The 15373-nt window shown below is 39.0% G+C and overlaps 1 protein-coding gene across 1 annotated transcript in view; it reads right to left on the bottom strand.

The window, feature by feature from the left end:
• Positions 1–589: 589 nt before the first annotated feature.
• MTM1 (myotubularin 1) overlaps positions 590–15373 on the bottom strand; it is a 153619-nt gene continuing 138835 nt past the window's right edge. The window contains exons 14-15 of the mRNA XM_036271174.1: positions 10662–10838; positions 590–2289 (exon numbers count right to left, since the gene is read on the bottom strand). Of these exons, the coding sequence (XP_036127067.1) occupies positions 2122–2289; positions 10662–10838 (345 nt within the window). The 3' untranslated portion in view covers positions 590–2121. The remainder of the gene's footprint in view (positions 2290–10661; positions 10839–15373) is intronic.

The following is a 15373-nucleotide window of genomic DNA, read 5'->3' as shown; positions in this document are numbered from 1 at the left end:
TCCCTAAACAGACATTCATAGTTTGCCTTATTTCAACCAATGTTTTACTCTCCCTTAATATCAACTGCTTTTTCTCCATCCAGAGTCTGGAGTCTTGTGGTATGCACACCCAGCACTTTTGTGAAAACTGTCTTAACTTTAAAAAGGCAATTGTGACTATTAAAATCTACATTGTTAGCCCTGCTGGCATGTCTCAGTGGTTGAGTGTTGACCCATGCACCAAGAGTTCACCAGTTCAATTTCCGGTTAGGGCACATGCCCAGGTTGTGGGCCCGATCCCTAATAGGGGTCATGCAGGAGGTGGCCAAACAATGTGCTCTCTCATCGATGTTTCTATCTCTCTCTCCCTCTCCCTTCCTCTCTCTCTAAAATCAATAAAGAAAAAAATTAAAAATAATAATAAAAGAAAATAAAGTCTGCATTGTTAATGCACTTAATGTCCAGGATTGTTGGGATTTGGGGAGAGCCCTATAAAGCTGCTAGTAAGACAAAGAGCATGTGAGGTTGAGCCAGGAACAGAAAAGATGACACCATGCACATTTAAGACAAATATACAGTTACATCCCTGAAAACAAAGCACTATGTTGAATTAATACATTTATTACAGCAGGTCTTTAGTCATTATTGCCATGAAAAATGTGTCATGAAATTTTACAAAGTCCTTTAAGCTATTAGTATTAGATTTTTTTTTTTTTATGGAGTAACACTTGTTAATTTATGAAATATTTACAGTGTTTACAAAAAGCAAGAGAATGTCTAATAAAATTTCTTATACATACAAAATTTATACATTATGCTATTGTTTTTGAGATGTCTTATTTGGTAGATCAATTAAACTATCACATAAAATAATTTACAAAGATATATTTAATCTCTCTTATTCATTGAAAACATAACCGTATTAGCTATAAATAGTACTTTACAGATCATTGTAAAACACATTAATTGCTTTAACTCTAGCCTTAACTTTTACAAATATACTTACTAAATGAATTAGTTCAGATATCAAATAGAACTGCATTTTAAATTTCATTTAATACTACAGAAAAAAAACAAACCTGAAAAAGCAAACTGCCAGGTAGTTCAAGTAAAAATTTGCAGAACTAGTTTTTATGCACGCTTGGGAGGAGGGGCACCCAACACCATTTGAATTGAAATTAATACACAATACTTTCAAGAATACGTTCAACAAATGTACATCTGCAGTTTTTATTTCCAAAAATGATGCTGTAGCAATAGCTTAAACATCAAAGATGGTCAACCCTATGCTTTGGCAGATAAGCTGGTTTGACTAGAGCAACATTTGCAAAAACATTAATCTCAGCAGCATATCACATCCGACATTCTTGCACAGTGCTTTATAAGTGGTTTCCCACAACCTGAAAACGGGTCAGAATTTTAGGCAAGCTCATGGAAAAACTTAGAAAATAGAAGTGGCAAAGTTATTAAAAAATCAAATCATACTTAACTGGGCCCCATCAGTTTTTAATATAAAAATATGCTTCTCTTGAAAATTAGGGGAAAACACTTCATATTCCAAAATTTCAAAATAATGAAAAACTCAGCCATTTCTCCTTAAATCACCACTTATGATGGTATAAAATTTTGCAATTATTGAAATACCTTGCTTTTGGATAATGCCTCAGAAGTTGAGCTCAATTTGGTTTTTGGCAGTAACACACCTTTCACATCTGCATTCATTTTAAATAATCTGAAGAAATGCTTTTAAACAACCTGAGGAAAATCCATTTCACAAGCCTTTTTTCACCTTTAGTTTAAAATAATGTTGTTCTGATTAAGCCCACAAGTTGCCTATTATATTCATAGTGTTTCTAAAGAGGCAAATTAAATTTAAACTTTATATTTTTCAAAAATTTCTTTTGAAAGGTATGAGGATTTTCCAAAATCCCATGTGGGCTCCTTTCTTCTGACTGCTGTGTAGACACCATAGTTTTCTTGTAATATATAATCTGGAAGGCACATATTCAAGAGTTTAAGATTGTTAGTTCAAGTTCTACATGGAAACAAATATTTTAATCTACTTTGTACAAAGATCCTGAATGAAAATAAACTTATTTCTTTTACGCAGAGCTTGAATGCAGCACCGGGCAAGGCTCCCTCTTAGAAGTGAGTTTGCACGTGGGGCAGCAATTGTGAAGGGCTGGAAGGTGAAGTCGAGGGATCAGAAAGCTTGGCAGAGTTGGCAAGCTGCAACTCCTCCAGCCGCTTTATGTATTCATCGCGCAATGCCAGGAGCTCCATGTAACGCTGCTCGACAGGATTTGGTTGCTGCAGAGAAGCACAAGCCTGAGTTACTGCTTTGTGCCCACCATGTAAGAAAAATTCACCTGCTCCACACACATTTGCTGCAGTTCCTGCTTTCTAAGTCCTCTACATAGTTTCCTCCCATACTTCATAATTTAAAAATACAGAAAAGTACCAATAATAATAAAATGCCATCAAGAAATAACTATATACACATTTCCTCCCACATGCATCACCATCTCTTTAAAGTTTTTCAGCCCATACACAGCTCCTGTCTCCTGTGTTGCCCATCCCCAGGCCCACTGCTCTTTTGCTCCCAGAGGTAACAACTCTTCTCAAGTTGTTGGGTAGCCTTACTTTCTGTGGAGATTTGTGACTTTTCCTATACATGAGCATCCAAAAACAAAATACACTATTATTATTTTCTGTTTTGTGAAAGTTTACGTCAAAGGTGGTATTCTGTAGTTAGTTATCAATTGACATTTGGACCTGACATTGTGTTTCTGAATTTGATCCTTGAGTTCTATTAAATGAATAAACCAGTTTATCTATCCAGTCCCAGATGGATGGGTAGCTGGCAATTTCCAGTGCTCCCCAATACTACATGCAATGCTTTATTATCTTTGGACACATCTCCTCGTGCACATGTGTAAATGTGTATTGAAGGACTCTGACTAGGTATGGGATCACTGGAGAGGATGGTATGATCTTTCCAACTTCACTAGATGCTGCCAAACTGCTCTCCAAGGTGGTGATACGAACTTAGGCACTCACTAATGAGTCTGGCAGGTCTCCTGTTGCTCCATGTCATCACCAGAACTCGGATATGGAAGAGCATCTTTTTGGCCAATTTGAGGACAGTAACATGGTAGTTTTCTATGGCATTTCTCTGCTCTACCACATCTTTTCATGTGCTATTGCTCATAGTAATAAAAACATGGCTGAGAGCAGTGGGTCTGACAGTATGAATCTCGGGTCTGCCTCCTATGGGCTGTGTGACTTAACCTTCTGGGTCCTTCCACTTCCCATCTGTCAAATGGGAATAAAAACAGCACAGACCTCACAGGGTTGTTGTGAGAGTGAAGCCAGTCAATACAGTCTGCTTCGCTACAATGACAAATACTTTGATAAATAGTGCATTGATGGCAGTATAAAGTGAGAGGTCATGCTGGAACATATGTAATTCTCCCCAGCATGTTAAGTTTTAAAACTTTTGTACTGAGATATAAATTACACATTAATGTGCATAAATCTTAAAATGTTCAGCTCAATAAATGTTTAAATATGTCAACACTAATGTAATCACCATCCAGGCCAATGTATACAAAAGAATACAATATGGTGTTACCTCAAAAAATTAAAAATTGAACTGCCATTTGACCCAGTGATCCCACTTCTATTTATTTATTTATTTATTTATTTATTTATTTATTTATTCTCACCGGAGGACATTTTTGCATTCTTTGTTCAGATAGAGCGGGAGGGAGAGAGAGGAAGACAGAGAAACATCAATGTGAAAGGGACACATCGAGTGGTCGCCACCTGCATGATCCAACCAGAGCCGGGGGCAAACTGCAACCGAAGTACGTGCCCTTAGTGGGAACCGAACCCGGGTCTCTCCGGACCACAGGCCGATGGTCTAACTGCCAAGCCAAACCGGCTAGGGCTGATCCACTTCTATGAATCTACCCTAAGAAGCCTGAAACACCAATCAGAAAGAATATATGTACCCCATGTTCGTAGCAACAGTATTTATAATAGCTAAGATCTGGAAACAGCCCAAATGTCCATCAGTAGACGAATGGATAAAAAAGCTGTGGTACATAAACACAATGGAGTACTATGCATCTTTAAGAAAGAAAGATCTCTTATACTTTTAGACGACATGGAGGGACCTGGAAAGTATTATCCTAAGCGAAACAAGCCAAACAGAGAAAGACAAGTATCATATGATCTCACTTATTTGTAGAATATAATGACCATAACAGTCTGAGGAATGGGGTAGTCCCAGAGATGTGGAAGTGGGGTACAGACTGACAATCCCCAGAAGAGGGGGTGGAGGGGAGATAAACCACAGAACTTATATGCATGTATGCATGAACAATGAACATGGACAGCAAAGCTGGGGACAGGGTGGGAGGGAGGGGGAGGGGGGAATCAGTGGGGGAAAACAGAAGAAACATCTGTAACAAAAATAAATTAATCAATTAAAAAGAAAAAAGGAGAATAGCCCCCAGAAGACTCCTCACCATTACATTAATGTTCTGAAGCGATCAAGGGCAAGCTTCTAGAAAGCTGAGCAAAAAGAAGACATTAAGAAAAAAGTCAAAAGTCTACAGAAGTACCTTCCTTTAGCACTAGTGGCTTCCAGAACTGTCCTGCTTTCCAATGACTTAAGCCATTTGCCAGAGCTGTGAATGCCAACAAGGAAGCTATGAAGATGATGCACTAATGAAGAAGGCTACACCTTAGATCTGACTGCTAATGCTGAGGGTAACAGTCTGGATTAGAAGCAGATGCCCTCCAGGATCTGCATGTCAGAGGAGGGAGCATGAGGCCTGGGGTTTAAGACTGTGCATTAGTTTCCTGTGGCTGCTGTAACAAATAAACACAAACTTGGTGGCTTAAAACAGAAACTTATTTTCTTATAGTTCTATAGGGCAGAAGCCTCAAATCAAGGTGTCGGCAGGGCTGTGCTCTCTCTGGAGACGCTAGGGGACAATCCTTCCTTGCCTCTTCCAGTTTGTGGTCATTTTAGGCTTCTTTGGCTTATGGCAGTATCATTCCAATCATTCATATTTTCACATGGTGTTCTCCTCTACATATGTCTATGGCTCAAATCTTGCTCTGCTCTCCCTTCTAAGGATACCTGCCATTGAATGTAGGGCCCACTCTTAATTCATGAGGATCTCATCTTGAGATCCTCAACATAATTACATCTATAAAGACCCTTTGTCCAAATGAGATCACATTCACAGGTTCTGAGTGGACATGTGCTTTGGGGGTCACTATTCACCCCACTATAGGTTGCCAAGAAGTGATCAATGGAAGCCAAGTGCAAAAGCAGCAGGCATGTAACTGTGCTCACATTTCCACTGGAACTTTTTTTTTTTTATCCTCACCTGAGGGCATTTTTCCATTTTTTGTTCAGATAGAGTGGGAAGGAGAGAGAGGACGAGAGAGAGAGAGAGAAACATCGATGTGAAAGGGACACATCGAGTGGCTGCCACCTGCACGACCAACCAGGGCCGGGGACAAACTGCAACCGAGCTATATGCCCTTAGCGGGAACCGATCCCGGGTCTCTCTGGACCGCAGGCCGATGCTCTAACCGCTGAGCCAAACCGGCCAGGGCTCCACTGAAACTTTTGCTTTCATTAGAGCTCTGGTTACAAAGGTCCATGGATTTGGAGAGGTCTCCTCTTAATACTATTCTTCCCATCAGCCTTGTTCTTTTTTCTGTGCCTTTGCAGAATGTGAGGTTTCTCAGAAATGCATATATGACATTAGAATAGAAATGTTTGGCACAGTAAGTGCTGTGCATTGCCTGTTAGTGTTCTTTGCCCATTTTTCTCTTTATGCATTCCATTGAGGTCCAGACACTGTTCTAGGTGCTTAGGATACATCAGTGAAGAAAGGAGGCTAAAATGTCTGTTTTTATGATCTTCCAGCAGGGGGAGCCAGACGGACAACAAATACTAAGATCCTGTGAGTCACACAGAACACTGAAAGGTGATGAATACCATAGCAAAGAAGTACAGCAGGGTAAGAGGAATAGGGACCAGCGGGGTGCCGGTTACCCTCTAACAGTGTGGTCTGGGGAGATGCACTGAGTTGACTCCTGGGAGAAGGCTTAAGGGAGGAGAGGGAAGGAGCTGGGTAGATATTTGAGTGTCTGAGTACAAGCAAGGAGCCCAGTGCAGCTGAAGCAAAGTGTGTGAGAGTTGGTGAGGAGGCGAGGGGGTTAGAGAGGCAAGGGTGAGGCTGGGGTCACATAATACCTCAGAGGCCATCACGAGGATGTGAGCTTTGACTTGGGGTGAGGTGAGCAGCTACCTGGATGGTTTTGAGAAGAGTGGAGTGATGGGATCTGGTGTATATTTTTCAAGGACCACTTTGGCTGCTATGTTGAGAACAGATTAGAAGCAAGCAAGGGGAAATCAGGGAGTCCAGCAACACCTGGCCAAGGGCAGGTGGCCTGGCTCATGGTCATGGTGGGAACTGGTGAGAAGTGCTCGGAGGCCATACAGATTTTGAAGGCTGGGCCCAGCAGGCTCTCCTGATGGACTGGATGTGGAGCGTGAAAGAGAAAGCTGTGAAGGATGACTCTAAGGTCTCTGGCCAGAGTGACTAGGATAGAGTTGCCAAGAACTGAAAGGAGAAGATGGAAGGATGAGCAGGTCTGGGGGGAACATCAGGAGTTCCAGTTAAGTATGATTTGCTATGCCAACAGCATTTCCCATCCAGTCCATCTTTTCCCTGTGAATTACAATGCTACCTTCTTACTCTACCAAGCCTCCACTTCTATGTGTTCTATTTCTGGGTGCTATTCTGTTTCAAATAAGCATTGATATATCACAGGACAAGTTCTTCCTTGATAATCTTCTCCAAAATTATCTTGGCTATTTTTAAAACTTCCCTGTTTCATATTCAGTTTGTTATTGTGCCAGCAAATACAGTTAGACAGGAGAAAGAAATCAGAGGTAAAACAATCATTTTTGCTGATGACAAGGTTGTGTAATTAATAAACTTGACAGAGTAGATGGGAAAAAAACTTTGAGAAAAAAAAATATAACAATCTAGTAACAGGTACAAAATATATAGAAGACAGCCTACAGACTAACAAAAATCATTTAGAGAATATAAATAAACATGTCCATTTGTGATAGCACACCAAAAGACAAAATAATGAAAAATGAAATTTTAAGTCAAGTGACTTTAAATACTACATCTCAACTTTTTACTTGGGAAATGAATTATGAAGTAAAGAGTGTTACAGCTCAGCACAAAATAGAAGATAGGCAATCAGCTAGGTATAGAAGTATTTTAAGCTTCAAATGATGTTTATATTAATGTTCCTTTTCACTTTTCTATCAGAAATGACTTACAACACAGGTCAGCCTGTTAATATCTGACTATCCTTGTTCTCATTCTTGAGTTACCATTATGCAAAATGTGAACTTGCCCAGTGTAACCCTGCTTGACAGCTACATTAGGTGCAGTAGTTCCCCAAAATAATATGAGTTTACTAGCAGCTGAAGGTTCCCATTTAGGTTTATAATGTGACTAATTCATATTTCTGCTTTTAACATGAATAATTTCCTTATATTAAATAAAAATACCAAATTTGTTTATTGATAGCTTGTCAAATCTTGTCAAATGTAAGCACTGGTTTTTCCATCAACTTTGCTGAGTTTTCATGTGGTAGCAAGGGTTAGTGGCTTTTGCTTTTAAAAGCACACTAACCCTGACTTCTTCTAGGTGAACAGCTCATTATAGGGAGGGGCTGTATATATACTTTTGAGTCTTTCAGTACTGATAGCATATTGTTGTGAATGCTCTAGGTACCCAGGAATAGTTTTATACCAACTGGCCCACACAACTAAATAACAATTTAACTTTTACGTGGTGAAGTATATTCTTTTAGGTTTATATTACATAATTTAAAATGTCTTGTGATCAAATTTTAATCTATTTCTGTATGAAATAATGTTCTATATAAGATCATTAAGGAAATTAAATGCACTTAATTCACATCTCTATTATCAAATTTCTCCCCCAGCAAAATAATCATTGGCTTATGTTCGTGGGTACGTCCATTAGCCTGGTAAGCTCCCTGTGTGTGAAACCACCTCTTCTTAATCTCCATGTCCCCTCTGTGCCTGATGCATGGGAACACTCAGTATTTGGGGATGAAAATACAAAGGGTCAAAGCATAGATAGATATGTATGGCACTCTCCACATTCAGAAAAATCTATATTGGAAGGATAAATTATTTTATTGTTTGAGGAAATTTCACAGATCATAATATAGACCAATTACTGTCTCAAAACAAAACAAAACCTCTACCAAGGAATGCTCAGTTTTATCTGGCCCAGTTCCACTATGCCAAGCTCTCTGAGAACAAGAGGATACATATATTACAGCAAGTTCTTCTAATGATGGCCCTTCCAACTTCCTTTGTCACACAATTATTATTATTACCTTTATATATTCAGAAATACATTGCTCTAAATTCCTAGAATTTCAAGAATTTCTCCAAGTACAAATGGGTGAGGGGAGATTATATAATCTATACAGAAATTGTCAATACTTTCTAATTACCAGTAGTTTATTTTTAAAAAAGCACAATAAATACAGAAAAGACTTAATGTATAGGACAAACAGTGCTCATCTATATAATATTTTTTTAATTAGAAAAGGGGCATGTCTTCTGTAACAGCAGTTAGAACCCTGAAAAAATTCCCATTTCCTCTTTACTTGATATTCCACTCACTAGAACTACTGCTAAATAAATGCCCTCAACATGCTTCTCAAATTCCAAACTAAACAAGTGAGTGTTCTCCAGCCCTAGAATCTGTTACTTTCTAAAAGATTACACATTTCAACCATTACTAAATTGTAAGAACCTTTTATGCACGCAGCAGAGACCTTGAAGTGAGAGTGCCAGCTTGAACTGGGCATTTCCCCAGTGAGAAAAGAGAGCACAGAATGGCGTGTGGCCCAGCTCTGAGTGCAATAAACGATCTCAGAGAAAGACTGCAGCACCAGGTCTCTGCTGTTGCTTGTGGATTCCAAGCAGGATTATAGCTGGCGCTTATGCAAGACTGGCCTGTGAGAACAGGTAGTGGACCATCCAAACCGCAGGAAAATGTGCAAAGCTTTACAAAGAGCAACTGAAAATACTGAATATTTATAGCACTTAGAACAAATGACTAAATGGAGGTACTTCCGAGCCTTTACAAACAGGCTGTATTCTGATGGAGTCGGGGTGGGAAAATGGAAAGCCTGAGTGTGTCTAATAAAACGTGTTATTATTTTTTGCTTCAAAAACCCGTTTCCGGTTTTGAATGACGAATGGCCAATTGCGTGTTCTATCCATTGACAGAGCAACTATCTTTACTTCAGAAGTAAAGACCCTCAGGAAAAAGCATGCTGATGTTAGCTGACCTAGTACATACCCCTGAACCAGGGAGTAGAAAATGTTTTCTTTCCTATGATGTGTAAAAGCTTCCAACGATTAAAAAAAATCCTTGACTATAAAAACTCAGAAATTTTCGTCCTGGCTGGGTAGGTCAGTTGGTTAGAGCATTGTCCCAATATGCCAAGATTGTGGGTTCAATCCCTGGTCTGGGTACACACAAGAATCAATCAATGAATGCATAAATAAGTGGAATAACAAATTGATATTTTTCTTTCTCTCTCTTCCTTCTTCTCTCTCTAAAATCAATCAATCAATAAAAAAAATAAATTTAAAAAGACCTCAGAAATTTTTCAGAGCTTTAAATAATTTTACATTCTAGTGAAAAAAAAAATTATTCCCATTGACAAAAGAATGTAAGTTTAACACCAATAAAAATAAATAGTTTAGTAATTAAAAACTATTTATTTATTTATTTTTTGGTATGTGCCCCTAGCGGACACCGAACCCAGGACCCTCTGGTCTGCAGGCCTACGTTCCAACTGCTGAGCCATACTGGTCAGGGCTAATTAAAAACAATTTTAAAGAACGTTGTGCTTAAAAGCAAGTGTGACTTTTTAGTCTGACAATTTTCCCTCTCATAATATTTTTTTTTGCAATTTTTATTAACTTAATTTTGTTACAGATGTTTCTCCCTTTCTCCTCCTAGGCACCCTCCTCCTCATCCCGCTCCCCTGACCAGCATTGTTGTCTATGTCCACTGGTTATGCATACATGCATATAAGTTCTTTGGTTTATTTCATCCATCCCTCCTGCCCTTCTCTTCTGAGGCTTGTCAGTCTGAACCGTACTCCTTTCTATGTCTCTGGGTCTATTTTGTTTATCACCTTATTTTGTTCATTATATTCCACAAATAAGTGAGATCATATGGTATTTGTCTTTCTCTGATTAGCTTATTTTGCTTAGCATAATACTCTCCAGGTCCCTCCATGTTGTCTCAAAGGATAAGAGATCTCTCTTACTTACAGCTTCATAGTGTTCCATTGTATATATGTACCACAGCTTTTTTATCCACTCATCTATTGATGGACACTTGAGCTGTTTCCAGATCTTAGTGCTTGTAAATAGTGCTGCTATGAACATAGGGGTACTTATATTCTTTCTGATTAGTGTTTAAACTACCAAATAACATCATCAAAGTCCAGATGTAATCATAACTTGACATTACTATCTTTTAACAATCCAGTTCATTTACCTGTTGTTTGATTCTGGGGTTCCATCTAATGTAGTAATTCACCCAAAGTTCCAAATGACGCATACTGGCAACTGGATATAAAACTCGATTGATTTCTTTAGTATAGAAGGGATTTTTGAATGTGTCTTTATTACTGTTTATCAGCGACCACAAAGAAACTGTTCTTTCTGTAACTTTCTATAGAGAAAGAGAAAGTGAAAAGCCTAAGTAAAAACACACTCAAGCACACAAAACATTTTATAGCCTGTGGAAATACAGTTGAGCACCAATTTGAATCACACATTTACATTATCCCCTAATAGCTCAAAAGCCTCATGCACCAGTGAATGCTCTGCAGTCACTTACTGATATTTGCATAGATAATGGCCTAGCTTGAGAGCCACTATTTCTGCCAGAAGATAGAGATGCAGGATGCTATAATATTAAATGCAATTCACTGACCTAAGAAGACTATTACTGGCTACATAAAACATTTATGAACACATAGACAGTATGCGTTTTGTTATTAAGCAGAAAGAAAAATAATCATAAGACCCCACTGACTTTTTTTTTTCATTTTTGTATTTGCTAGAACTATGAAAATTTAACCTGTATCCACTTGACAGTAGGCATCTAGGTATGAAGTTATTTTAATCAACAATCCAAATGTTTAACCTACATCATGCTAACATCCAGATATTTGTAAAAACCTGGGTAAATGACTTTACTGAATCTTCACTTTTTAGTCTGGCATCCATCATTTCATACAGATACTCACATTTTCATTTTTTTTTATTATAGATTTTTACTGATTTTGACCATAAGCTAAAGGAAAACCAAAGCTTGGGGGGGGGGATGCAAGTATCAAAATTACCAAGGGCAGAATTTTAAAACTCTTAATATTAAGCACTTTAATAAGAAAGGACCAGTAAGCTAAAACTGGCAGCTTAAAAAAAAAAAAAAAAAAGCTTGAAATAAGTGACTGAAGAAATTTCTTTAACATAATACTTGACTAATGTGAATAATGGCAGCATAATTTGGCCTTTCTTGAAATCCACCTAAAACTTCATCTGTGCCTTTCTTTTTTTTTTAATCCTCACCCAAGGACATTTTTCCATTTTTTTGTTCAGATAGAGCGGGAGGGAGAGAGAGGGAAACATCGACGTAAAAGGGACACATCGAGTGGCTGCCACCCACATGACCCAACCAGGGCCGGGGACAAACTGCAACTGAGGTACATGCCCCTAGTGGGAACTGAACCCGGGTCTCTCTGGACCGCAGGCTGACGCTCTAACCGCTGAGCCAAACTGGCCAGGGCCATCTGTGCCTTTCTGCATGCTTGTTTTTATTTTTATACATGCACATCTGCCCAGTCAGCATGGTTCAGTAGTTGAGCATCAACCCATACACCAAGAGGGCACTGGTTCAATTCCTGATCAGGGCACCTGCCCAGGTTGTGGGCCAAATCCTCAGTGGAGGGCGTGCAGGAGGCGGCCAATCAATGTTTTCTCTCATCAATGTTTCTATCTCTCTCTCCCTCTCCCTTCCTCTCTCTCTAAAAATCAATAAAGAAAAAAACAATTTATACATGCACATAGTTTAAAAAGTCAAATTGCTCAATAAGGTTTGTTATGGGGGAGGGAGGAAGCAGCCTCTTGCCCCTCTCCCTAGAAGCAACTGCATCTAATTTTAAAAATTAATTGAATTATTTGGTATTTACTTCCAAATCTTTAAATATCATGGTTTTCTTGCTACCTGTTGGCTATCCAGTTATAGGCATTAACTACAACACTGCTACACTGAGAATGTCTCCCTTCCATCCTGCCACACACACACACAATTTACATCCTGCCTCATACTCCCAATATATAGCATAGCTTTGATCAAATCCATGTTTAGTGCTTAGATTCCTATGATTCAGCAAGTGCTGTTGCCTGGTAAGCTGCATAGTCACTATTCTGTGATTTCCTTTCCTGCACAATTTTTTTTTTCCCCTCTATTTAACAACTGTCTATTCTGTTTGTTTACTTTTCTTGGCACTTATCATTAATTCAACCCCAAATTTTCCTCCAGTCTCAAACTTCTGTCAAGACACTGCACATCTAGAGCCCTCAGTTTTATCTTCAGAGGAGAGAAAGCTGCTCTGGGTGCCCCTGAGCCTTGTACCCAGATGTCATCTTGGATCTCTTCTGTTTTGCCCTGATGATTCCCTCTTCCCTCTCTCTATACTGGAACTCCTGCTTCCTGAATTTCATGCAGTCTTCTTTCTTGTTTGCATGCAGCACATATCCCAGTAGCTTCTAGAGAAAGGGTGTGGTGGGAAGGTAAATTTTTCTTGTTACCACGCATGCCTTTGGTCTACTTTCCAATTTAACAGTTTGGTGACTACAGGATTCTAGGTTGAAACCATTCTCCTTTAAAATTCTGAAGGCTGCCCTGACTAATATGGCTCAGTTGGATGGCCATCATCCCATGCGCCAAAAGGTTGCTGGTTCAATTCTGGGTCAGGGCACATGCCTGGGTTGCAGGCTTGGTCCCCAGTAGGGGTGTGCAGAAGGCAGTCAATGAATGTTCTGCTTTCATCAATGTTTCTATCTCTCTCTCTCCCTCTTCTTTCCTCTTTCTCTAAATATCAATAAAAATATTTTTTTAAAAAAAGAAAATTCTGAAGGCATTGCTCCATCAACTTATAGCTTTCAATATTGCTGTTGAACTGTCTTTCTGATTTTTTGTTTGTTTGTTTGTTTTTTGCAAATAACCTACTTTTTCATTCTCTTTGGAAGCTTAAAGTTTCTTTTCTTTGTCCCCAGTTTTCTGAAACTTCACAAAGATGTGCCTATTATTGGTCTATTTTTGTCCACTCTGCTTGGGCACTCAGCAGGCTTTTCAATGTGGAAACCCATGTACTTCAATTCTGGGAAATATTTTCAAGTTATTTCAGCAATTTCCTGCTCTCTGATTTCACTATTTTCTCTTTGTAGAAGTCCTAGTATTTGGATACTGGAACTCCAGGACTGATCTTCTAGTTTTCTTGTGTCTACTTTCTACCTCTATCTCTGCATTCTGTTTTCTGAGAGATTTCAATTTTACCTTCCAACTCTTTTTCTGAGTTTTAATTTCTGTTGATATCATGTTCTTATTTCAAGTTTTTTTTTTCTTTTTTTTTTTCTGATCTCTAAATTCACTTTCCAAATAATATCCTGTTATTATTTCATGGTACCTATATTTTTTCCTCTTTCTTGGGATATTAAATGCTAGCTTCTTGTCTACATTTCCCCCTTCCCTACATGGTAACTATTTTGTCCAAGCTGTTTTCTCTCTCTCTCTTGCTTGTCTGCTATTATGTAAGAGCGGAAGAAGGAAGAGCTGATAGGAAGCTCTGAGATCATGAGGCTTGTCAATGTGAACTTCTCTCTGAAGAACCCTTAGGTGTTGGTATCTCTAGGTCCTTCTTCATGGACTAGTCAAGTTTCCCCAGAGATGCTTTTTTTTAAAATTGAGGTGGAGTCAGGCTGAGCGTCAACCCATGCACCAAGAGGTCACCAGTTAGACTGCCAGTCAGGGCACATGCTTAGGTTGTAGGCCCAATCCCAAGTGGGAGGCATGCAGGAAGTGGCCAGTCGATGCTCTCTCCCTCTCCCTTCCTCTCTCTCTCAAATCAATAAAGAAAAAATAAATAAATAAAAATAAATAAATTGAAGTGGAGTTCACATACCATAAAATGCACCATTTTAAAGTCCACAACTGAGTGGCTTTTAGTACATTAACATTGTTGTGCAACCAACACTTCTATCAAGTTCCAAGGAATTTTCATCATCCAAATTGGAAACCCTATACCCATTAACCAGTCACTTCCCCCATTCTCCCCTCTCTCTAGCCCCTGTTAACCACTGATCTACTTTCTATCTTTATGAACTTATTATTCTGGATATTTCATATAAACAGAATCAACAATATTTGGCCTTTTTGAGGGACTCCTTTAACTTAACATAATGTGAAGGTTCATCCATGTTGTAGCATGGATCAGAGTTTCATTCCTATTTTGGGCTTAAAAATATTCCATTGTGTGAATAAAGCACACTGTGTTTATTTATCAGCTGATGAACATTGGGGTTGTTGCTACCTTTTAGCTATTATTAGTTGGGTTGCTATGAACATCTGTGCACAAGTTTTTGTTTCAACCCTTATTTTCATTTCTCTTGGGTATATACCTAGGAATGGAATTGCTAGTCATATGCTAATTCTATATTTAGCTTTCTGAGGGACGACCAGACTGTTTTCCACAATTGCTGCACCATTTCATACCCCTGCCAGCAAAGAATGCATTTTCTCCCCATCCTTGCTAACACAGAAACTTCTTTCATGTTCCCACCTGGAAAATAAGGACCTGCTGCCAGAATGCTGGGATTCAGTAGAGGAAATGAGCTGGGGTTCTCACAAGCCAGCTCATCTCCATTCACATCAACCCCCTGATGACTCAGGTCCCAGCCCAGAAACCTACTCATACCCTCTCTCACAAAGAAACCGCTGTCAGAATTCTCAGCTCCACAGAGTGGTAGAGGGGATCTGGAGAAGCCAACTGCTTTATTCTAAACAGACCTTCAGGTTACCTTATTCTTTCCCTTTCATTCCACACACCTGGTACACTTTTGTCCGGGAACCCCTGAGTCATCTAGAATTCCTGCAATGTAAAATGGGCTGTTTCTTGGCTTCCCTGCTGTTGGTTTGAGATT

This window comes from Molossus molossus, unplaced genomic scaffold (genome assembly GCF_014108415.1).
Source record: "Molossus molossus isolate mMolMol1 unplaced genomic scaffold, mMolMol1.p scaffold_m16_p_2, whole genome shotgun sequence".
NCBI lineage: Eukaryota > Metazoa > Chordata > Mammalia > Chiroptera > Molossidae > Molossus > Molossus molossus.
Note: the sequence above shows the minus strand (reverse complement) of the source record. Positions and strands in the feature narration are given on the sequence as shown.